This window comes from Salvia splendens, chromosome 1 (genome assembly GCF_004379255.2).
Source record: "Salvia splendens isolate huo1 chromosome 1, SspV2, whole genome shotgun sequence".
Classification (NCBI taxonomy): Eukaryota; Viridiplantae; Streptophyta; class Magnoliopsida; order Lamiales; family Lamiaceae; genus Salvia; species Salvia splendens.
Window position 1 is genome coordinate 14,672,090 of NC_056032.1, and position 24,929 is coordinate 14,697,018.

General features: G+C 37.6%; 2 protein-coding genes across 4 annotated transcripts; one reads left to right on the top strand and one right to left on the bottom strand.

The window, feature by feature from the left end:
• Positions 1–4,623: 4,623 nt before the first annotated feature.
• On the bottom strand, positions 4,624–5,499 carry LOC121802406. Its single transcript, XM_042202113.1, has 2 exons — positions 5,048–5,499; positions 4,624–4,982 (listed from the first exon to the last, which is right to left on the bottom strand). Exons 1-2 carry the CDS (start codon positions 5,497–5,499, stop codon positions 4,910–4,912), a joined length of 525 nt encoding a protein of 174 aa, XP_042058047.1. The 3' UTR covers positions 4,624–4,909.
• A 16,848-nt stretch (positions 5,500–22,347) lies between these two features.
• On the top strand, positions 22,348–24,270 carry LOC121798899 (serine/threonine-protein phosphatase PP2A catalytic subunit-like). Of its 3 annotated transcripts, none has more exons than XM_042198153.1 (5): positions 22,348–22,596; positions 23,346–23,468; positions 23,632–23,715; positions 23,815–23,886; positions 23,983–24,270. In XM_042198153.1, the coding sequence occupies exons 2-5, from the start codon at positions 23,461–23,463 to the stop codon at positions 24,134–24,136; spliced, it is 318 nt and encodes a 105-aa protein (XP_042054087.1). In that variant the 5' UTR covers positions 22,348–22,596; positions 23,346–23,460; the 3' UTR covers positions 24,137–24,270. The 3 variants fall into 3 exon arrangements, with proteins under 3 accessions (XP_042054087.1, XP_042054096.1, XP_042054104.1); XM_042198162.1 differs by having other exon boundaries at positions 22,360–22,596; positions 23,412–23,468; positions 23,981–24,270; XM_042198170.1 differs by having other exon boundaries at positions 22,360–22,596; positions 23,412–23,468; positions 24,037–24,270.
• The last annotated feature ends 659 nt before the right edge of the window (positions 24,271–24,929 follow it).

The following is a 24,929-nucleotide window of genomic DNA, read 5'->3' on the forward strand; positions in this document are numbered from 1 at the left end:
ATGAATCAAAAATACTCTAATAAACCAGTGGTAAAAGATTTAAATTCAGAAATAGATAACCTTAAAAAAGAAATTAAAGAATTAAGAGATAACTTAAGGATCCAAGATTTACGTATCTCAACAATTGAAAAAGGAAAAGAAGTTTCTACTTCAAATAGTAACGACAAAGGGTTATTTCTTTCAAAACTTGAATTTATTACTTCTCAGAAATGGTTTATAAAAATCATCCTTCTTATTGATAATAATTATAAGAAAGAATTAATTGCTCTTGTTGATAGTGGTGCAGATCTTAATTGTATTCAGGAAGGTTTAATACCTACTAGGTACTTTGAAAAAACCTCGCATAATTTATTCTCTGCTAATAATCAAAAAATGGAAATTAGTTATAAACTTCCTAAAGCTTTTATATGTAAAAATAAGGCTTGTATTCCTAATAGCTTTCTTTTAGTTAAGAATATTTCAAACCAAATTATATTAGGAACTCCTTTCCTTAGGAGAATCTTACCTATCAGAGTTGATAACAAAGGCATAATAGGAAATTTCGGTGATATATCTTTAGAGTTTCCTTTCGTCACAGAACCTATTACCAGAGTCCTGAATAATATTAGAGAAAATATTATTAATAAACAAAACCAAATTAATTTTATAAAACAAGAAATTAATTCTATTAATATTGAAGCCCAATTGGAAAATCCGAAGCTTAAAGAAAAAATTAAATTAATAGAAAATAATTTTACTGAACAAATTTGTAATGAACATCCTAATGCTTTTTGGGATAGAAAAAAACATATTGTTAACCTTGATTATGAAGATGATTTTGATGATTCTAGAATCCCTACTAAAGCTAGACCAGGTCAAATGAATAAAGAGTATCTGGATCTTTGTAAAAAAGAAGTCAAAAGTCTTGAAGAAAAGGGTCTCATACAACCCTCTAAATCCCCTTGGTCCTGCACAGCTTTCTATGTTAATAAGCAAGCTGAGCAAGAAAGAGGAGTTCCAAGGTTAGTTATTAACTATAAACCGCTTAATAAGGCCTTGAAATGGTTTAGATATCCGATGCCCAATAAAAAAGATTTATTAGATAGGCTTTTAAACGCTATTATATTTTCAAAATTTGATCTAAAATCTGGATATTGGCAGATTCAGATTAATAAAAGGGATGTTTATAAAACTGCTTTTAATGTTCCTTTTGGACAATTCGAGTGGAAGGTGATGCCTTTTGGTTTAAAAAACGCACCTTCAGAATTCCAAAAAATCATGAATGATATATTCAATCCTTACAGTGATTTCATCATTGTTTATATCGATGATATCTTAGTCTTTTCAAAAGACATCCAAACTCATTTTGAGCATCTCAGAATTTTTAAAAATCTTATCTCAAATAATGGCCTGGTTATATCCAAATCTAAGATGAAATTGTTTCAGATTTGTGTTAGATTTTTAGGTCATAATATTGAGAAAGGAAAGATAATTCCTATTAATAGAAGCATCGAGTTTGCGTCTAAATTTCCTGATGAAATAAGGGATAAGACTCAATTACAAAGATTCCTAGGGAGTATTAATTATATTTCTCCTTATTATAAAAATCTTGCTCAAGATACAGCTATTCTTTATGAAAGACTCAAGAAGGATCCTAAGCCCTGGAATAATAGTCATACAGAAGCTATTAAAAAGATAAAAGAAAAGGTTAAAAATATCCCTTGCCTCTTAATTGCTAATCCTGATTGGGAAAAAATTATAGAAACTGATGCCTCAAATATAGGATATGGAGGTATCCTTAAACAAATTGATCCAAAAAATAAACAAGAATATCTTGTTAGATTTTACTCAGGAAAATGGAATAGTAGTCAAAAGAACTATGCTACGGTTGTTAAAGAAATCCTGGCTATCCTTAAATGCGTTTTAAAGTTTCAAGACGATTTATTTAATAAGAGTTTTATAATAAAAACAGATTGCCAGGCAGCAAAATTTTTGTTTGATAAAGATTTTAAGCATGATGTTTCTAAGCAGATGTTTGCTAGGTGGCAAGCTCAACTTGCTCCTTTTGATTTTGAAATTATTTATAAAAAAGGATCGGACAATAATTTACCCGATTTCCTAACCAGAGAATTTATTACTAATGGTTAATCCTTACAGGAATCACTATAAACAGGAGATTAGGAATCTCCAAAATATGATTTTTAATTATAAGATTAGAATGGAAGAACTTGACAGAGAAAGGTATTATATTAGAAGATGGAGACCTTGGGATTCCCTTAGACCTATCTTGGAAGAAGCTCTTAATCTTAAAAGACTGATAAGAAATTGTGAAGATAAAATTAATATGATTATTCTCATTGGTTTAACCTAAAAACGTTTCATTTTGTAGTTATGCTCCCCAGAGGAAGAGGCCATAGGAGCCAATTCCCTTCCTTTTATAAAGGAAGAGGAGGAAGAATCCCCATCATTCAGCATGGTAATAAGAAACTCTTTAAAGAGAATATCACAGGTATCGACCAACTGGAAGATAATCCAGAATTATTTCAGAAAGTTCAGGAATATCTGAACTCGAAAAAGGATAATGAGGGAACCTCATCATCTTGGGCTAATAAAGTTCAAGGTTCAACATCTTATGCTGAGGCAATTACTTCATCAGAAGACAGAGAAAAGTATATTCCTTCTCCCTTCAAAGATATCATTGTCTTCCTTGAGACTCATGACCTTAGATGGGAAAAGGAGCCTTGGAAGCTTATGCAGCGTTATATGGATACAGCATCATATGCTGCTCCTTCTTATAAAAGAAGAATTTTTTATGAAGAATTCCTGACAAGCATGGGAGCCTGTGAGATCAGGCATTTCAAAACTTTTAGGGAAGCTAAAGTTTATAATTTTAGCAGAATTATTATTAAGCAAATAATAACAGCTGAAGATTGGGGTTTTGGAACCCTAAGAGAAAGAGAATGTCAAGTTAAGAATAGTAATGGTGGCAGAGAAGTTATAAACTTCAATTATTGGGATATTAAGGAAGCTTATTATAAAACCTTCTTTTATCAAAATCCTTATCATAAACATTCGTGGTGGATTAAAATCTGCCCAAAAGTTTATGAACAAGGACTGCCAACATGGGTATATGACTGGTGGCAAACCTTTGGAACTTCTGAGAAAATACTTCCAGAAGAGTTTAAGTCCTTGTTTTTTAAATGGAAACAAGTTTCTCCTGCATTAATAGAAGCAGAGAATCAAAATAGATTTTTTCATAATATGGAGACTCTTCATTTCTATGCAGAATTTGGTATCCCATGGATCTGGAAATGGGAACCAGAAATTGGTTTTGATCATAATAATGTTCCGTGCCTTAAAAGGAAGTTCTTCACTAGGTTTTGGCCTACAATGATGGAGAAGGACAAGTCAGGAGAGATTCAAGGTCTCCAGACTCTTCAATTAATAAAAGAGAAAGTTTCTTTTTATAAAGAACAAAAGAGAGTTAATAAATCTCTGAAAAAAGACATTTCTCCTTTTGAAGAATTCTTGAGAAAGAATATTTCAAAAATGAATGAGAAGGAACTTATAGCAAATTATATGGCTAGTATTGGAAAAGACATTGATCATATGGATGAAGATGAAAACGAAGAAGAAAACGAAGAAGGAGACACAGATATTAATTCTCCAGAATTCTCTCCGAATAATAATGAGCACAAAAACTTTAGGGATGCTCAGGATCCATTCGAAGAAGAAGAAGGCTTCTCAACAGAAGATAATTTTGCGAACTTCATCAAAATGATAGAAAAGACGCCAGATAAGGCAAATGAGAGCCCACAAAGTGGAAAGATGAAAGAATAAAGGGTGCATTCGCTTTCGCCAGCATTCACCTTCGTCAGCCCTTACGTCAGCTGAAAAATCATAAATTTCAAATCCGGATTTGAAATCCGACTTTGTTGTCTTTAAATAAGGTCTTGTGATAGGAAAAGATGAGAATCTCATGTGTTGAGATAAGAACCCTCTCTCTCTCTCTCTCTCTTGTAATCCTCCATCCTTACTCCTATTGTAAATTATCCCTCGGGAAAGGTTTTTCAATATATATTTTGTAAGTTTCCTTTACTACTCTGTTTTTATAAATATTTGTTTATGATTGGCTAAGTTTGTAAGTATTGGATAAACTAGGAGATAAGATACTAAGGAATTAATTATGGAAATATAATTTTAATATCGAAAGGAAAATATACCCAGGTTTGATTAATTATTGATTTTTATGGCTATTTCCTTGGGTCTGGATTCGCCCTTTGTTGCCAATGTTCAGGCGTTTTCTTGGGCTTGCCTCCATTGACATAGGATGACTGGCCATACTTAATCAATAAGAAATCAGTAAAATTCCTTTTGGTATATTTCTCCTTCCCTTATTAGGATGATAATTCTATAATTATGGCATCCCCCTCTTACGATCCTCAAGGTTTGTGAAACCTTGAAAGATGTACTTAATCAATAAGAAATCAGTAAAATTCCTTTTGGTATATTTCTCTTTCCCTTATTAGGATGATAATTCTATAATTATGGCATCCCCTCTTACGATCCTCAAGGTTTGTGAAACCTTGAAAGATGTATGATACATCCAATTCACACATATATTTAATAGCGTAAGAAGCCATAGAATTGAAAAACATAATTATTAGAAATGCAGATGGTGGACCAATCTTATAGGCACTTAAATTTGACGAAGCAGTGAGATTAAAGTGAATGGTCAGTAATCTACTATTACTTCACATCAATTTGACCCTTAATTTCCAGTATTATATATATCACACCTCTCAGTCCTTTCTCACATTTTGGAGCCGCCATGGCCGTGGACCTTGTGAGAACTGCAGAAACAGCAGCTTCGTTTCACAATTAGAAGAAACCTCGGCCACAGAAGCTGCTTCCGGCCTCCAGAATCTCATCAGATTGTACTCTTCAGCATCTGAAATCCGCATATTCCAGTAATCCAAAATTCAGGACTCAAAAATTCACCACTGCACAGATTAATTAAGACTCAACGATGACCAAAAAACGATTTCAATTGAGCTCGGTCACTCACAAAATGTCCTTGACGGCGAGATTAAGCAGCGCGGCAAGGGCGGCGACGTTTGCTTCGGCGGATTGGCAGCAGAGCATTTGGACGAGCGGCGCGATGGAGACGGAGAAATGGCGGCGGTAGCGCTGCGAGGTCTTGGTGTGGCGGCGAATCTCCCTGGCCGCCTCCATCCTGGCGTCGAGATCGTCGGAGTGGAGGAGGTCGAGCGTGTGATTGACGGTGGAGGAGAAGGAGGGGCTCGAAGCTGAAGCAGCAGTATCGGCGTCGGTGAGGTGGCAGTATCGGCCACCATCGTGCCACGCCCGGTATAGGAGAACCCCGCGGCCTCTTCTACAAGTTTGTTGCAGAGAGAACTGTAGAGAGAGAAGTGTGTTGGGTTTGGGATTCCAAAACTGGATGTGATTAATGGCTGGATCTGATTTGGTTTTGGTCTCTAGTTCGGTCGGATTCGACATTAATCATGTGTTTATATATATATATATATATATATATATATATAATAATAGGGTTGTGATCGATTGAGATTTTTTGACCTAATTGAAAATTGAAAAGTATTATAAGCCACTCATTTTTTTAAAATGAGTGTCCAGAATTTGCCCCCGAAAAATATTTTTAGATTAATTAATTATGAAAGGGCAGAATGGTAATTTTATGGTACATTTTATTCAATGAATATTTTTTTATTTTAATTTTTTTTAAAATTTTTTATGTCAGCTACATATACAATTCATGTCAACTACACACATACAATGTCAAATACATATACAATTCATGTCAACTATACGCATATAATGTCAACTATGTGCACAATCCATGTCAACTACATATACAATTCATGTCAACTACACACATATAGTCTCAACTACATATATAATTCATGTCAACTATACACATATAATGTCAACTATAAGTTGTTGACATTTGATGTGCAGGCTATTGACGATAATACCCCCGAGTTGAGATAATTTACTTGCAGTTGACATAATCTACTTGCAGTTGACATTTCAAAAATGTTGTGGATGAGTGGCTGAAAATGCATCTTAATTCTCAATTAAGCTAAAAAATCTCAATCTAACATGCCCTATATAAAAACTCAAATTATTTCATACTTTAAATATGTTAGGGATGGTTTCAGTATTACTATTCCCAATGATCTTATAAGATGATTCTCAAAAATATAATATTACTATTTTTATCACAAAATATTCTACACAAAAGTGCGTTTACATATATAGCATCAAATGAAAGAGATCATAGTCATATTTTTATGTTGATTTTTTAAGAGACAATCTAGGAATTTACAAAAATTCTCATTTTACCTTACACAACTCCAGTTCTATCTGACTTTATTAATTATGCTGGCCTAATAACTTGTTTGGATTGTTCGATATAGGTTTAGTTCAAATTGCTTTTAAACCTTTAACTTTAGAAGGTTTACCAGAAAGTTTTATAGCAGCCCTGAGAGATGCTAGAAATCTTGATTATAATTCTTCATTAATGGGTATTATACAGTCAAGTTTAGCTCATGGTCCTGTATACTTTAATGTTTATCCTAATTTACAACTTTCATTATCAGATATTAATATATATGAGGCTTTAACTTTAAATGTTAAAACTCATGGCTATAATTATACTTCAGGATCTGAGGTTATATGTGTCTGTAGCAGGATATATTATAAACCGCTACATACTTTAAACCCAAGATGTAGAATCAAGGATAAATCTATAAATGAAACTGTTTTAATAGAAACTAATTTTAAAAAATCTGAGATCACTACTAGAAGATCTATTAAATGGGAAGAAATTGAATTTCCTAAAAACTGGATTATAGAGAATGCTGTCCCACGAGTTCCTCGAACTCAAAACAGGCCTTTAAGTATTACTCAAACGCCTGATGGGCAAGTTCAAATCGAATTTGAAAATCACAGAAGATCTAGTGACAGCTTATGCTCTAGATCTGATAAAGAAAATTATTTCTATATAGCCCCTAATTATAAGGTTGAATATCCCGAGTCCTCTAGAGCCTCTACCTCCAGAATAAGAGATACAGGAGTTAGAGAAGATAAAGTTGAAGGAATTAAAATAAAAGAAGATAATATTGCTAGAGGAATATATACTGTTGATCCAAACGCAACAGTATCAGAATTTAATTTCTCTGATTAAAATGGATAAAAGAAAAATTGATTTTAGTCAAGGATCCCCTGCCAGACTTAAAATACAGGAGGATTATAAAAAACCCATTTGGAAAGATTTTAGAGATTGGTTTGATACCAGCTTCTCTTCCCAAGAAAAGAAAGATTTTGCTGAAAAATTTTATAAAGAACTGGCTGAAATTAATCTTGAAATTTCGTTTGTTCCTTGGTTCATAAATACTTATGTAAAAAATTACATCTCTACTATTGAAAGAAATTATACTCTTTCCCAAACAGGAGAAATTATTAAATCTAGTTTTCCTCCTCATAGATCTTTTCAAATAGAAGAAGACAATGAAATTAGGTATTTTAAAGCTTTTCATAAATTGATTGATAACGAATCCTTTATTAATACCATGGGTTATATTAACGAGATAATTAAACAAAGAAATTTTACAAACCTTTATCTTATAAGGCTTGGAGAAAATATTAATTGTATAACAGGTAAGATTGAAAAAATAACTTCTGAATTAAAGAGTATTAAAGAACACTTTTATATTGAAAAAGAAGTCAAACAGGTTGTTTGTACTCCTAGTATACAACCTCCTCCTATCATAAAAGATTTTAAAATGAGAGCTAAGGATAACCTTGAAGAAGTTATAATTAAACAATTCAATAAATTTAAGATCAATACTCTCAATAAAGGAATGGAGGAAACTGATAGTGATGGTCAAAATATAGAAGAAATTTATAAACTGGAAAAAGTTAAATTTGCTGATAGACCAACCCAAAGGATGTATTATTATAATAGACCAACCCCCCAGGATGTCCTTATTGAAGAACAGGAGTATACAATAAATAATTCTTATAATGGGAAAAATATTTATGAATGGAATATTGATGGTTATAACGATAGACACATTCAAAATATTATCCATAGAATGCTCATGTATAGTACTGTGGCAAAAAACCTTGGTAATACTGATAGCCAAATTGCAAAAATGATAACAGCAGGCTTTACAGGTCAGTTAAAAGGTTGGTGGGATAATTATCTCACCACAGAAAATAGAAATATTATTCTTACCTCGGTAAAAACAGAAGACAATAATGTTATAGAAAATTCTGTTTATACTCTTGTCATAAATATTATGGAACACTTTACAGGAAGATGGTCTGATAATAGTGAGACTATTAGAACTCTACTTCAAAATTTAAGATGCAAAACTCTTACTAATTTTAGATGGTACAAAGATACTTTTTTAAGTAGGGTTATGGAACTCCCAGAAAGTAATAGTGCTCATTGGAAGTCTAAATTTATAGATGGGTTACCTTATCTCTTTGCTGAAAGAGTAAGAACCCAATTAAGACAAGGAAATATTAATATCAATTATGATAATTTTACTTATGGTAAATTAATAGGATTCTGTATCCAGGAAGGATTATCCCTTTGCAATGAGATAAAACTTGATAGGCAAATTAAGAAAAATAATCTTAATGAGAAGAAACAATTAGGGCAATTCTGTGACCAATTTGGAGTAGAAAATATCCCTGTTACAAAAGAAAAAACTAAAAAATATGATAAAAGAAAAGATTATAATGTCCCCACTAGAAAAACTTATAAAAGAAGGGAAAAAAGAGAAAAAAGGGAAAATTATAGAAAGAAAAAAAATATCCCTTTAATATGTGATTTTTGTAAAAAACCAGGACACTATGCTAGTAATTGCTGGGTTAAAAATAAGAAAAATATAAGAAGAAAAATTAACAATCTTGAGATAGATAAAGATCTCAAAGATTCTATTATAGAAATTTTAGAACAAAAAGAAGAATTTAGTGATCATAATTCCGATGAGGATATGGCTTGTGAAGAAACGGAAAATAGTTCTGTTTCAGATTCCAGTAATGATTCTTGTAAATGTGATAATCTTTACGAAATCATAGCCCAGTTTCAGGATGAAGTAGAAAGTAGTAGTAATATAAATGTTATAACTAATAATGATATAACGGAACTTTTGAAAACAATAAAAGATGAGAAATTAAGACTTGAGATCTTTGATCAATTAAAAAATAAAGATTTAATTGAGAAAGATAACGATGATTCTGAACCTTATACTATGACCTATAATAATTCAGAGCCATATACTATGGCCGAAGTTAAAAGGTTAATGAATCAAAAATACTCTAATAAACCAGTGGTAAAAGATTTAAATTCAGAGATAGATAACCTTAAAAAAGAAATTAAAGAACTAAGAAATAACTTAAGGATCCAAGATTTACGTATCTCAACAATTGAAAAAGGAAAAGAAGTTTCTACTTCAAATAGCAACGACGAAGGGTTATTTCTTTCAAGACTTGAATTAATCACTTCTCAAAAATGGTTTATAAAAATTATCCTTCTTATTGATAATAACTATAAAAAAGAATTAATTGCTCTTGTTGATAGTGGAGCAGATCTTAATTGTATTCAGGAGGGTTTAATACCTACTAGATACTTTGAAAAAACCTCGCATAATTTATTCTCTGCTAATAATCAAAAAATGGAAATTAGTTATAAACTTCCTAAAGCCTTTATATGTAAAAATAAAGCTTGTATTCCTAATAGCTTTCTTTTAGTTAAGAATATTTCCAACCAAATTATATTAGGAACTCCTTTCCTTAGGAAAATCTTACCTATCAGAGTTGATAACAAAGGAATAATAGGAAATTTCGGTGATATATCTTAAAGAAAAAATTAAATTAATAGAAAATAATTTTACTGAACAAATTTGTAATGAACATCCTAATGCTTTTTGGGATAGAAAAAAGCATATTGTTAACCTTGATTATGAAGACGATTTTGATGAATCTAGAATCCCTACTAAAGCTAGACCAGGTCAAATGAATAAAGAGTATCTGGATCTTTGTAAAAAGGAAGTCAAAAGTCTTGAAGAAAAGGGTCTCATACAACCCTCTAAATCCCCTTGGTCCTGCACAGCTTTCTATGTTAATAAGCAAGCTGAGCAAGAAAGAGGAGTTCCAAGGTTAGTTATTAACTATAAACCGCTTAATAAGGCCTTGAAATGGTTTAGATATCCGATGCCCAATAAAAAAGATTTATTAGATAGGCTTTTAAACGCTATTATATTTTCAAAATTTGATCTAAAATCTGGATATTGGCAGATTCAGATTAATAAAAGGGATGTTTATAAAACTGCTTTTAATGTTCCTTTTGGACAATTCGAGTGGAAGGTGATGCCTTTTGGTTTAAAAAACGCACCTTCAGAATTCCAAAAAATCATGAATGATATATTCAATCCTTACAGTGATTTCATCATTGTTTATATCGATGATATCTTAGTCTTTTCAAAAGACATCCAAACTCATTTTGAGCATCTCAGAATTTTTAAAAATCTTATCTCAAATAATGGCCTGGTTATATCCAAATCTAAGATGAAATTGTTTCAGATTTGTGTTAGATTTTTAGGTCATAATATTGAGAAAGGAAAGATAATTCCTATTAATAGAAGCATCGAGTTTGCGTCTAAATTTCCTGATGAAATAAGGGATAAGACTCAATTACAAAGATTCCTAGGGAGTATTAATTATATTTCTCCTTATTATAAAAATCTTGCTCAAGATACAGCTATTCTTTATGAAAGGCTCAAGAAGGATCCTAAGCCCTGGAATAATAGTCATACAGAAGCTATTAAAAAGATAAAAGAGAAGGTCAAAAATATCCCTTGCCTCTTAATTGCTAATCCTGATTGGGAAAAAGTTATAGAAACTGATGCCTCAAATATAGGATATGGAGGTATCCTTAAACAAATTGATCCCAAAAATAAACAAGAATATCTTGTTAGATATTACTCAGGAAAATGGAATAGTAGTCAAAAGAACTATGCTATGGTTGTTAAAGAAATCTTGGCTATCCTTAAATGCGTTTTAAAATTTCAAGACGATTTATTTAATAAGAGTTTTTTAATAAAAACAGATTGCCAGGCAGCAAAATTTTTGTTTGATAAAGATTTTAAGCACGATGTTTCTAAGCAGATGTTTGCTAGATGGCAAGTGCAACTTGCTCCTTTTGATTTTGAGATTATTTATAAAAAAGGATCGGACAATAATTTACCCGATTTCCTAACCAGGGAATTTATTACTAATGGTTAATCCTTACAGGATTTACTATAAACAGGAGATTCGGAATCTCCAAAATATGATTTTAAATTATAAGATTAGAATGGAAGAACTTGACAGAGAAAGGTATTATATTAGAAGGAGACCCTTCATTCCCCTCAGACCTATCTTGGAAGAAGCTCTTAATCTCAAAAGACTGATAAGAAATTGTGAAGACAAAATTAATATAATTATTCTCATTGGTTTAACCTAAAACGTTTCATTTTGTAGTTATGCTCCCCAGAGGAAGAGGCCAAAGGAGCCAATTCCCTTCCTTTTATAAAGGAAGAGGAGGTGGAATCCCCATTATACAGCATGGTAATAAGAAACTTTTTAAAGAAAATATCACAGGTATCGACCAACTGGAAGATAATCCAGAATTACTTCAGAAAGTTCAGGAATATCTGAACTCAAAAAAGGATAATGAGGAAACCACATCATCTTGGGCTAATAGAGTTCAAGGTTCAACATCCTATGCTGAGGTAATAACTTCATCAGAAGAAAAAGAAAAATATATTCCTTCTCCCTTCAAAGATATCATTATCTTCCTTGAAACTCATGACCTTAGATGGGAAAAAGAGCCTTGGAAGCTTATGCAGCGTTATATGGATACAGCCTCATATGCTGCTCCTTCTTATAAAAAAAGAATTTTTTATGAAGAATTCCTGACAAGTATGGGAGCTTGTGAGATCAGGCATTTCAAAACTTATAGGGAGGCTAAAGTTTATAATTTTAGCAGGATAATTATTAAGTAAATTATAACAGCTGAAGATTGGGGTTTTGGAACCCTAAGAGAAAGAGAATGTCAGATTAAGAATAATAATGGTGGCAGGGAAGTTATAAACTTCAATTACTGGGATATTAAGGAAGCTTATTATAAAACCTTCTTTTACCAAAATCCTTATCATAAACATTCGTGGTGGATTAAAATCTGCCCAAAAGTCTATGAACAAGGACTGCCAACATGGGTATATGACTGGTGGCAAACCTTTGGAACTTCTGAGAAAATAATTCCAGAAGAATTTAAATCCTTATTTTTTAAATGGAAACAAGTTTCTCCTGCACTAATAGAAGCAGAGAACCAAAATAGACTTTTTCATAATATGGAGACCCTTCATTTTTATGCAGAATTTGGTATCCCGTGGATCTGGAAATGGGAACCAGAAATTGGTTTTGATCATAATAATGTTCCGTGCCTTAAGAGGAAGTTCTTCACTAGGTTTTGGCCTACAATGATGGAGAAGGACAAGTCAGGAGATATCCAAGGTCTCCAGACTCTTCAATTAATAAAAGAAAAAGTTTCTTTTTATAAAGAACAAAAGAGAGTTAATAAATCTCTGAAAAAAGACATTTCTCCTTTTGAAGAATTCTTGAGGAAGAATATCTCAAAAATGAATGAGAAGGAACTTATAGCAAATTATATGGCTAGTATTGGAAAAGACATTGATCATATGGATGAAGATGAAAATGAAGATGAAAACGAAGAAGGAGATACAGATATTAACTCTCCAGATTTCTCTCCAAATAATAATGAGCATAAAAATTTTAGGGATGCTCAGGATCCATTCGAAGAAGAAGAAGGCTTCTCAACAGAAGATAATTTTGCTAACTTCATCAAGATGATCGAGAAGACGCCAGATAAGGCAAATGAGAGCCAACAAAGTGGAAAGATGAAAGAATAAAGGGTGCATTCGCTTTCGCCAGCATTCACCTTCGTCAGCCCTTACGTCAGCTGAAAAATCATAAATTTCAAATCCGGATTTGAAATCCGACTTTGTTGTCTTTAAATAAGGTCTTGTGATAGGAAAAGAGTAGAATCTCATGTGTTGAGATAAGAACCCCCTCTCTCTCTCTCTCTCTTGTATCCCTCCATCCTTACTCCTATTGTAAATTATCCCTCGGGAAGGGTTTTTCAATATATATTTTGTAAGTTTCCTTTACTACTCTGTTTTTATAAGTATTTATTTATGTTTGGCTAAATTTGTAAGTATTGGATAAACTAGGAGATAAGATACTAAGGAATTAATTATGGAAATATAATTTTAATATCGAAAGGAAAATATACCCAGGTTTGATTAATTATTGATTTTTATGGCTATTTCCTTGGGTCTGGATTCGCCCTTTGTTGCCAATGTTTAGGCGTTTTCTTGGGCTTGCCTCCATTGACATAGGATGACTGGTCATACTTAATCAATAAGAAATCAGTAAAATTCCTTTTGGTATATTTCTCCTTCCCTTATTAGGATGATAATTCTATAATTATGGCATCCCCCTCTTACGATCCTCAAGGTTTGTGAAACCTTGAAAGATGGTATCAGAGCCATGTGATTTCTTGGTATCGATAGATATGTTACAACAAGATAATGAGATTTTTATGGGTTTTGCCATATGTTTGATAAGTAAGTTAATTTTTTGAGTGATCTGTGTAATGTATCTAAGGCCACCCGCAACGTGTTACGCGGGTGGCTCGAGTCCCGTCCCTCCGTGACGAGATGGGCGCGGGACGCGTTGCAGCGTCCCGTCCCGTCACCATCCCGCCGAGACCCCCGTCACGCTGAGACAGCGCGCGAGCTGTCTCGCCACGCGCTTGCGCGACGTGGCGCGCTCCGGGGCGATGTGTGACGCCCACTCGCCGGCCCGCGAGTGGGTTTCGTCACGCTGACGCAATAATTCATTTTTTTAAAAAAAATTCGAATTTAATAAAAAATTTTAAAAATTCGAAAACGGTAATATTACTGTTTTCGACCGGTTTCCTTTTTTTATTTATTTTTTATTTTTTTACTCTATAAATACTCTTATTTCATCCTCATTTCACATAAACACACATCAAACCTCTCAAATCCTCTCTCTTTCCTCTCCAATTTTCATCTCAAATCATCTCTTTTATTCTTCTCCCAAATTTAATCGATCTAATGGATCCATATGAGCAAATGCGTCGAATAATGGAAGAATCACTTGAAGAAGATCGAAGTCGGGAGGCGGAGGAAGCCGCGCCGCCCCAAAGACGCTCCCGGACTTACATCCATTGTAACCGGGAGGAAGCCGCCGCAAGGTTAGTACGCGACTACTTCTGCGATAACCCGGTATGGGGAGATACCTACTTCCGTCGCCGTTTCCGCATGCGGCAACCGCTAATTCTCCACATCGCAAATACATTGGCGGCTCGGGAAGAGTTCTTCCAAGAAAGGTTTGACGCCGTCAGCCGTCCCAGCCACACGACGCTGCAGAATTGTACTGCAGCAATCGGTCAGCTTGCGACTGGACAAACGGCGGATGTGTTCGACGAATACCTCCGCATTGGAGAAAGCACTGGGAGAATGTTGATACAATTCTGTAAAGGTGTCCGGGCAGCCTTCACCGACGAATTTCTCCGGAGGTCAAGCACGACAAATTGTCAGTTTCTGCTACGCCTTCACGAAGAAGTGCACGGATTCCCTGGGATGCTTGGCAGCGTCGATTGCATGCACTGGCAATGGAAGAATTGTCCGGTCGCGTGGAGGGGGTCGTACACGAGCGGCCACAAAGGCACCCACCCCACGGTTATACTCAAGGCCGTTGCCGACTACCGGCTATGGATCTGGCATGCGTACTTCAGGGTCCCCGGCTCGAACAACGACATAAATGTGCTCCACCAATCCAACCTCTTCGCCGAAGTTTTGGATGGTAAAGCCCCGGCCATCAACTTCACCGCTAACAACCGGCGCTATAAAATGGGGTACTATCTTGCCGACGACATCTACCCGAAGTGGCCAACCTTCGTGAAGACGTGCACCAGGCCTGTAAATGCAAAGCAGGCTCTTTTTGCGCAGAAGCAGGAGGCTGCTCGAAAGGATGTGGACCGGGCGTTCGAGGTTCTCCAAGCGCGCTTCAACATTATCAAAGCCCCGGCTCGTACGTAGTTCATGGAGAGCATGGTCGACATCATGTATACGTGCATAATCTTGCACAACATGATTGTCCAAGACGAAGAACCCGAGGCGAGAAATTGGTTCGACCCTGAAGCCCCCGGAAGCTCAACCTCAAGTAGTTCGCCTCGAAGTGGAGTGCATCCGTCTATACAAGAACGGTTGTCTATTCGGGTAAGGACACGTGACTCTATCACCCACGCCCAACTCCAAGATGATCTAATTGAGCACATTTGGGCAAACTTTGGCAACAGGTAGATGCACATCATCGCTGGTAGAAATTAAATTATGTATTATTCATTTTTTAGGATTTTTAATTATGTTTTATTTTATTGTTTTAAGAATGTAATGTTGTAATTTTATTTTATTTAATGAAATGTGTTTTTATTAATTGAATTTGTTGGAAATAAAAATAAAAAATGAAAATGAATTTAGAGCATCAAAATATACAGAGTTGAATGACCTAACGTGGACTTCATCAAACAACGATCGATGACGTTTGCTTTTTCTCATACGCATCTATTATAAATTTGGTTTGACTAAGATTTTCTTCCGCCTGTCGAATTTTTATGGTCAATAATTTGCATTTTAATTTCTAATATTTTAAATTATGTCTTTTTTTATTTATTTTGCCACAAATTTAATTATGTATTTTTTTAGGATTTTAATTTGTATTTTTATTTTATTTAATGAAGTGTGTTTTTTTATTAATTGAATTTGTTGGAAATAAAAATAAAAAATGAAATTGAATAAATAGTAATTTAAGAGACGGTTAAGAGACAGATAAGAGATGGAGGGTTTGCAGGTTTCGTCCCGTAGTTAAGAGATGGAGTAAAAAGTACAGTGGGACCCATGAATAGTAATTTAATAGACGGTTAGGCCATCCACAACGCTGTTGCTATACCGTTCCTTAAACTACTATTTGCGGACCCCACTGTACTTTTTTACTTCATTCCTTAACTAAGGAACGGAACCTGCAACCCTCTGTTCCTTATCCGTTTCTTAACCGTTCCTTAAATTACTATTCATTCAATTTTATTTTCTATTTTTATTTCCAACCCAATTCAATTAAAACAAACACACTTTATTAAAAAACACACAACATAAAAAAAATTACAACTTAAAATTTTAAAAAATAAAAAACACACAATTAAAATCCTAAAAAATTAAACGTTGCATAATTTAAAATACAAATTTAAAGAAAATAAAACAACTACTCCGCCGGCAAATCATCCTCCGAAGGCGGTCGAGGTGCAGGGGGAGGCAGAAGGCTAAGTTGTGCTGCCATATGCACAATTCCGTTCCACCAGGCTTGGTATTGGGAGGGCGAGAAGCGGGCAGTGTCCGCCATTGTGGCCGTCATGTACACCGCCATAAGGGTGTTCGAGCCTCCCCCGAGTCCGATCCCGAGCCCGCCTGGCTTGATTCGCCTCGGCCCTTCCTCGCTCTAGCCGCCTTAGCCGCTTTGGTCCCTTGCGGCCGACGGCGCCCACGACTAGATACCGCGACAGCGCAGGCCGTGCCCGCAAACTCCTGCGGTGCACCCTCTTGTCCGCCGCTGCCCTCACCGATGTCACCAGACGAGTATTGGCCACTCGCTGTATGCTTCGTGCGCTTTGAGGTTGAGCCCGAGCTGGAGCGGACACCGCCGACCCACCTTTCCTCGTCCTTGACGACTTGCCAAATATCAACATATTTGAATTGTTTACCGGTGTCCTGGTTGTAGACGCGCAAAGCCACCCTCAGAATGTCGGCTCCCGAAGCTCCGTTTTGGTAGTGCGCCGCTTCGGTCGAGTAGATGCCGCAGAATATTTTGACCTGTTTGACCTGTTTGTCGATTCGGCCAATGTGAGAGCGGAGCATCTTATACGTTGCGACTCGACCTTTCGGGACGCGGAACCTGTTTGTCGACCCGCCACTCGCAGGGACGGGTTACGGGACGAGATGGAAACGGTTTGGGGGCGGGACGGTGTGCCGCAACGCGTCGCGCTGGCGTTCCGTTCCTCCGGAAAGAAACGCGGGACGGTTCCGCACCGCGTTGCGGATGCTCTTAAAGGACGGATAAGAGATATCGTTGCAGATGGCCTAACCCGCTAAAAAAGCTACTATTTTACTATGAAGAACTAGCCTACCATTTTGGTGGGTTAGAATATTTGCCTCATGGGTTGAATCTAGATAGTAGGAGGAATTTCCATTAATGCCCTCTATATTAACCAAAATGATTAATATGGAGGTAATTTTTGTCCAAAGAAAATACTGAATTTTTAACTAAGCTATCAAACACGTCAATAAGATATACTCTCTCCGTCCACGAATATGAGTCTCATTTTTTTCATTTTAGTCCGTCCGCGAATAGGAGTCCCGCTTTACTTTTATCATAAATGGTAATAGGATCTCACCTTCCACTGACTCATTCCACTTATATTTCATTTAAAACTAATATATCCATGTGAGACCCCTATTTCACTAACTTTTTTCACCCACTTTTCTTACCATTTCTTAAAACTTGTGCCGCCAGAAATGAGATTCCTAATGGTGGACGGAGGGAGTATCTAATTAGCACAAATCATGACTTTTATTCCACCTAGCCGAAACATAGTTAGACTACCAAACGTGCCCTTAATAGATAATTCATTTATTATTATGAAAAATTCACTGAAATGTTAGAAAGTTGAATCATCTTCAATTAGTAATTTGACTTTTGGCATATGATTAAATTTCCCTTTCGAGTTGGATATATATTTATCATTATAATTTGTTGGATTCCATTATATAAGTAGCTCAATATTTAATATTCGTCTTTTCCATGTTTAATGCTACATTTTTACAATCATTTGTCATTATACAAGAGTTTCCATTCATTTTTAGTCCGTCCCACAAGAATATATATACTCTCTAATATTGAAAACTCTTCTCCCTCTAATAAGGTGAGACACATTCTCTACTATAACAATATTTTAATTACTTTTTCTTTCTATATATCTTACTTTACTAATTGTGCATAAAATCCGTGCTCAACTAAAAATGCATATTCTTGTGGGCGGACAGAGTACATATTAATCCAAACATTCTGAATTAAAAGGGGTAGGTATATCTAGATGAAACATATGGACGAAGTTGAATCAAGCATAGGTAAAATTTCACCCCTCACAATACTGTCGGACCCCGGGATGTGATGGGCCCTTAGAGCATCAGCAATGGCGCTCATCCCGGTGGAATTTTGATCGGCGTGCCGGAATTCCACGGCGGACGTTCGCCATTGTGCATGGTATGCACGGATACGGAATTCCACCGAGGACACCGCAGTTCCGCGGCGTTACGCGGAATTCCGTCCCGACGGGCGTGCGGACGTCAGTCATTGAGTTGACTCCCACGGACGTCCGCGTGGAATTCCCGTTTATTGCATTAATTATTTTTAATTTCTATATATACGGCTCGTTGAACTGCATTTCATTCGCACCACTTGTTTTAACAAGTTTATCTCTCTACATTTCTTTTATATATCCGGAATGGCTGGTAGTGGTAGTGGTAGTGGTAGTGGTGGGCATTATGAACACATGATGCGTCTGATTCTTGCACGTGTGCGAGAATCAGCGGAGAGGGAGGAACAAGCGGCCTTGGCGCCGGCGGTACCTCGACCCATCCATCGTCGAACTATAATACCCCGAGACCACCTCGCTGCCCACGCTCGGTTGTATGAGGATTACTTTGCGCCGGAGCCACGGTTTGGGGAGAACCTGTTCCGGCGACGGTTTAGGATGCATCGTCCGCTCTTCCTGCGTATCGTGGACGCTTTGGAGCGTCGATACGGGTATTTCAGGGTGCGGGAGGATGCGGCTGGTAAACCCGGCCACACGCCGATTCAGAAGTGCACTGTCGCAATCATGCAGCTGGCATACGGAGGCGCGACCGACATGTTCGACGAGTACCTCCACATCGGCGAGACGACTGCCCGCGATTACCTGAAGTATTTTTGTCAGGGCGTTAGGGAGATATTCGGGGATAAGTATCTTCGGAGGCCTACCCCCGAAGATTGTCAGGCTCTGCTGGATATGCATGGGAATCAGCACTGGTTTCCGGGGATGTTAGGCAGCATAGATTGTATGCACTGGGAATGGAAGAACTGCCCCACTGCTTGGAAAGGGATGTACACTACTGGTTTCAAGGCCAAGAATCCCACGATGATCCTTGAAGTGGTAGCTGACTACCGGCTGTGGATTTGGCATGCCTATTTTGGAGTAGCCGGGTCTAACAACGATATCAACATCCTCCAGTCGTCGCCCCTTTTCAACGAGCAGTGCATGGGCGTTGGTCCGGCCGTCAACTTCGTCTCCAACGGCAACCAGCACAATATGAGCTATTATTTGGCGGATGAGATATACCCAATGTGGCCCGTCTTTGTGAAGACGATCAGATGCCCAGCAGTTGAAAAGAAAATATATTTTGCGGGTCGCCAGGAGGTAGCGCGCAAAGATGTGGAGCGGGCATTTGGTGTGCTCTAGACTCGATGGGCGGCAGTGAAGGGTCCAACACTGCTGTGGTATGTTGACAGCATCCCCGACATCATGTACGCATGTATTATCATGCACAACATGATTGTCGAAGATGAAGGTCCAGCACTGACTGATTGGACCAATTATGATACTAGTGCTGTAGGTCCAACGGCGTGGCCACTAGCTATGTACGCATGGGGATACCCCATGACGATGTCGATCGAGTCCGTGCATTTGCCGATATGCGCCAAAGACAAACCATGTTCGGTTCCAGAACGATATTATTGAAAAAGTATGGCAGCGGAGGGGTCGTCGTTGAAGTAGTTTTTAATTATTGAAATGTTTTTTTTAATTTGGTGAAATGTACTTTTCTTTTTTTTATTTAATGGAATTTTTTTCCCTAATTTTGTCGAAATTTTAATTCCGTAAATTATTTAATTCCGGAATTTGTCATTTTTTCAATTGTGGGAAGTTCTTAAGGATGTCCGCCACTGCGCAGTGGGAAGTCCTTATGACGTGGCAGTGCAGTGGGAAGTCCGTATGACATGGCAGACGGTGTTTTTGAGAATTCCGCCGGAAATTCCGCGCCACTGCTGATGCTCTTAGGGTTGGTGTTTCAATCTTTTTGTACGACGCATAGGTAAAATTTGAAATGTTGTCTCTGCTTAAAAAAGTACTAAAATTGGTTAACTCAAAGGTAGAAATAAGAGCATATACAATGGAGGCTAGCGGACTGGCTAGCCGATTCCCGGCGCTGGCCTGTCTGCTAGCCGAACTATTGTAGGCGGCGAGCGAAAAAACGGCAAGAATTTCGGCGAGCGCACACCGATTTTTGAGCGCTGGCCGATGCACTAGCCGATCGACGAGCGAACAGCGAGCACTTTTTTTTTAATTTTCGAAACACTATATATACGCGATTTGCACGTCATTTTCATTCGCACAATTTGTTTTAACGAGTTTTCTCTCTCACTTAATTTATGTACAAGAGCACTAATGCAAAATGGAGAACAACAACGAGTTCACTCCTGTGACGAGAGGGTCTCAAACTCCCACGGTACCCGTGGGAGGTGGATGGGGTCCGATGGCCGGGTACTACAACATGTACCCTTGGATGCAGATGATGCAGGGGTGGGCAGCCGGGATGCAGATGATGCCGGGGTGGCAGCCGGGGATGCAGCCCGGGATGCAGGGGACGCCGGGGGGGGACCATGTCTATCGCCCCTGTCTTGATTTTTTGACTGCTTCTTCGCACACATGTACCCCATCGGAAACGCAGTTCACTGGATGTGAGACTTTCTCCTTAGAGGAGTTGGGGATAGATCTCGAGGATGCGGACACTCCTGTTCAAACGGGGGGAGTAGGGCGGGGTCGGGGCGCACCAAAGAAGAAGAAGGGCAAAAGGGTGGTCGGCGAGTCGTCGCAGCTGGGTGATGACGATAGCCCGACACGGAGGAAGTGGACAGATGCGGAGAATGTCGCATTGTCCAAGGCTTGGGTGAGTGTTTGCGATGATCCCCTCCATTCGAACAATTAGAGGATCGTCAACTTGTGGGCTAAAATATCAGCAACCTACAAGGCATTTTGCCAGGAGGGGAGGCCATACAGCGGGGAGGAGTGCCGGAAGGGGTGGGACCGAATCAGGGTTGCGGTCTCCCGATTTTAGGGCTTGTACACCAACGCCCTCCGCATGCAGACCAGTGGCCAAACTGACGAGGACTGCAGGAGGATAGCGGAGAAAGCCTTCTCCGTGCCCGGGCTTTATAAGGAGTTCACCTACTGGAACTGCTATGAGGTGCTGATGGACTCCGAGAAGTTTCGGGCAGGTGTCGATGATGGCTGGCCGAAGAAGCAGCGACTGAACTATGCCGGTGATTACAGCGGCAGCAGCGGCGGTTCCCACGACCTCCCCGAGGATGTTCAGGAGTTCCCGTCCCCTCCATCGTTTACTCACCGCACTCGCCCGGTTGGTCAAAGGCGGGCGCAACGGGTAGCGAGCGGGGTCGCCCAGGGGTCCCAAGAGCTCCAATCGTCATCCCCCCTGATGGCAAGTCGCCAACTGAGCTCGCCTTCTTCGCGCGTCAACAAACGCGGGCTCAGATGCACAAGATCTTAGCTGAATGGAGGGCGGCAACTGACACGTGGAGAAGAGGTTTCTTCACTCAATGCTCGAGAGTACGCGGGTCGATTTGGATGCCGCCTTGGCACAGTTGGGGGCTCAGACGCGGGCTCAGATGCCGAAGATTTGGGGGTCCTGGATAGGGGCGACAACGGCGGCGACGAGGGCCCCGAGGAGTGAGGCGGGGGCTCGTGTGTGGAAGAGTTTTTTTTTAAATTAATGTACTTTTTTTAATTTTACTATTATTATTGAATTTTCCCGTATCTGTGTCGTAAATTTAATTCCGTATTTTGTGTGATTGTTAATTATTTGTTTTTTTATAATTTTATTTGTTGTGGCTAGCTTATTGCTTGTCCTGATGATGTGGCTGAAGAAGTTTTTAGTGCTGCTGATGTGGCAGGAGGAGTGTGTAGCTACCCTGTGACTGGCCTATTACGATGCTCTAAAGTTCCTCCAAGGAAAAATTGCCACGTCATCCGCAGCCACAACTGTTGCCACAGAAATTCCAAATCGGTGTAATTTGGGCTATTCCTACTCTACTCTCCACCTGTCACCCTCTTCGCCTCAGAGCCAGAAAAGCCACCAACAGCACGACGCCGTCGGTGTAATCAATCGCATCGGAAAATCGGTATAACTAGGGTTTATTCCATACGTGATGGATGCGCCGGTCGCCTCCAGCGGTGGCGGGGGAACCAATGGCAATCTCGACGAACAAATCGCGCAGCTAGTGCAATGCAAACACTTGTCCGAACCTGAGGTATTTATTCCTGCCCTTATTGATTTTCTTCTCCATGCTTCTTCTTGAATTCTTAGGTTTTCGGTTGAAATGTTGGATTTCTATGGAATTCGAATTTATTGAGCCGCGTGGTGGATTTGATCCACTATTTCTGACGTTAGATTTTTTTGGGGGAATTTAAGGTGTGGAATATTTGAGCTGATTCTTTGGGTTCGCAGAATCTTATATTGTAAATTACGGCTATGTTTTTATGGCTCACTGCATTAGATTCAAAATTCAATCCCTTCACCGTAGTTTCGTTTTATACTAACTTTGAAAGCATTTTAAAAAAGTTGAGGTATTCCAGGATGTGTTTTGGGTATCTGCTTTTGTTGCATGCTTTTTGTTGGAATGGTAGAGCGTGTAATGGTATTCTGTTATGTCTAAAGATGGAAGAAAATATCTTTGTCTGGCAAGAACGATTGTATAACCGTTTTTTTGGGTAAAAGATGGGAACCTACATTACTGAATATTGTTTTTTTACAAAGAAATTTTTGTTAATTCTTTTGTAAACGCTCCTAACACACGGCACCTTACTTGTTTACTTTGTCAACTTGTTTTTGGTGTCTAACTGCTGCTGTGTGGTAGTGATTAACTTATTTGTTATATTTTTTATGTGAAAACACTTATAGTCTTCCCAATATATTTTGTTTTGTTTTAAGATTGCCCTACTTTTAACTAGTACTATTATATATTCTTATGCTAAATGCAATTTGGATTAATGCATACAGCGAGGCTTGTATAGGTTCTTCCATGTTAATGAGGTCCTTACCTGCGGTCTCCGCTGATTTTACTAGGTAAGGGTGTTATGTGGCAAGGCCAAGGAGATCCTGATGCAAGAGAGCAATGTGCAGGTTTTCATTCCTCCTTATACTCTGATGTTACTGTGTATACATATACGATTGATGGTTGGGATCATTTTAATTTTTTATTCTTTTCTGTATCTAGGCAGTTGTAGTCATCTCGTTGTGAAAATTAGCATTTAATGTTCATTTGATCAATTTTTATCCCTTGCAGCCTGTTAAAAGCCCAGTTACTATATGTGGTGATATTCATGGTCAGTTCCATGATCTTGCTGAGCTTTTCCGAATTGGTGGGAAGGTATATACTTAAATCCTGTGTTGTGCTTATCCTATCCAGTCTTTAAGATTTTGCTTCTGCTGATTCATATGTTTATCAATGTTTTCCACATTTTGGCAGTGTCCAGATACAAATTATTTGTTTATGGGAGATTATGTTGATCGAGGATAGTACTCTGTGGAAACAGTGTCGGTAAGTTTCCTAAATGCTAATCAATCATATAATTTGTATTGGTCCTATTTTTCTATTGATGAATGACTGTTTGATCCCTATGTTCTGCTTCAAGAGGTTGAACTTCATATTGCGGTCGACTAAATTCGTGCCCACTGTTTGCTGGAACAGGTTGTTGCAAGAGAAAGGTAGTGGGAATGCTATATTACTCCTAGTATGTAATACAACTTGTGTGTGTGAAAATGGAGCTGTACATAGCTTTGTGGGTTAACTGATTAATACCAGAGATGGACAGAGGATTAAAGAATCCATTTAGTTACACTGATTTACTGTTAAATACCAGATATTTGCAGAAACATGGTGCTTCTAATCTGATTAATGCATTACTTGGTGGTTTATCCAAAATAATTAGCACCTTTTAAATTTATCGCATGCCAACTTGCGAGAATCTTTTATCTGGTTCTCATGAGTGGGCTGGCAAATCATGCGAATTGGGTTGCTATCGGGTCAACCCAATATCGACCCAACCTTATCGGGTCCCAACCCAACCCAAATCATCGTGTTCTTATCGGGTTCAACCCAAACAGATTCGGGTCGGATTCGTGCGGATTTCGTGTCATCCAAAAAAATATAGGTCGTGTCGGATTCGTGCGGATTTCGTGTCATCCAAAAAATATTGGTCAGCTTTTAATGATAGTAATTAGTAAGTTACTACACAATATATATGCTATACGATAGGCCGGTCCGATTGACATCCCTAATAGTAAGTTACTACACAATATATACGTTATACGATAACGACCTACATATGATATTATATAATTAAAATTTGATATTACACGATAAAATAAGATATTACAAAATTAAAATATTTAAATTAAATATTTTTTAAATCCAAATAATAAAATTAATGTATATTAAAATTAGATATAACTAATAAAGTTAAAATAATTAAAATAATTATTTTTTAATAAAATTTAAGTTTGCAGTAATATTTTTTATCATAAAAAATAATTGATAACCTTATTAATCATATTTTTACTAATACAATTAAAATTATAATA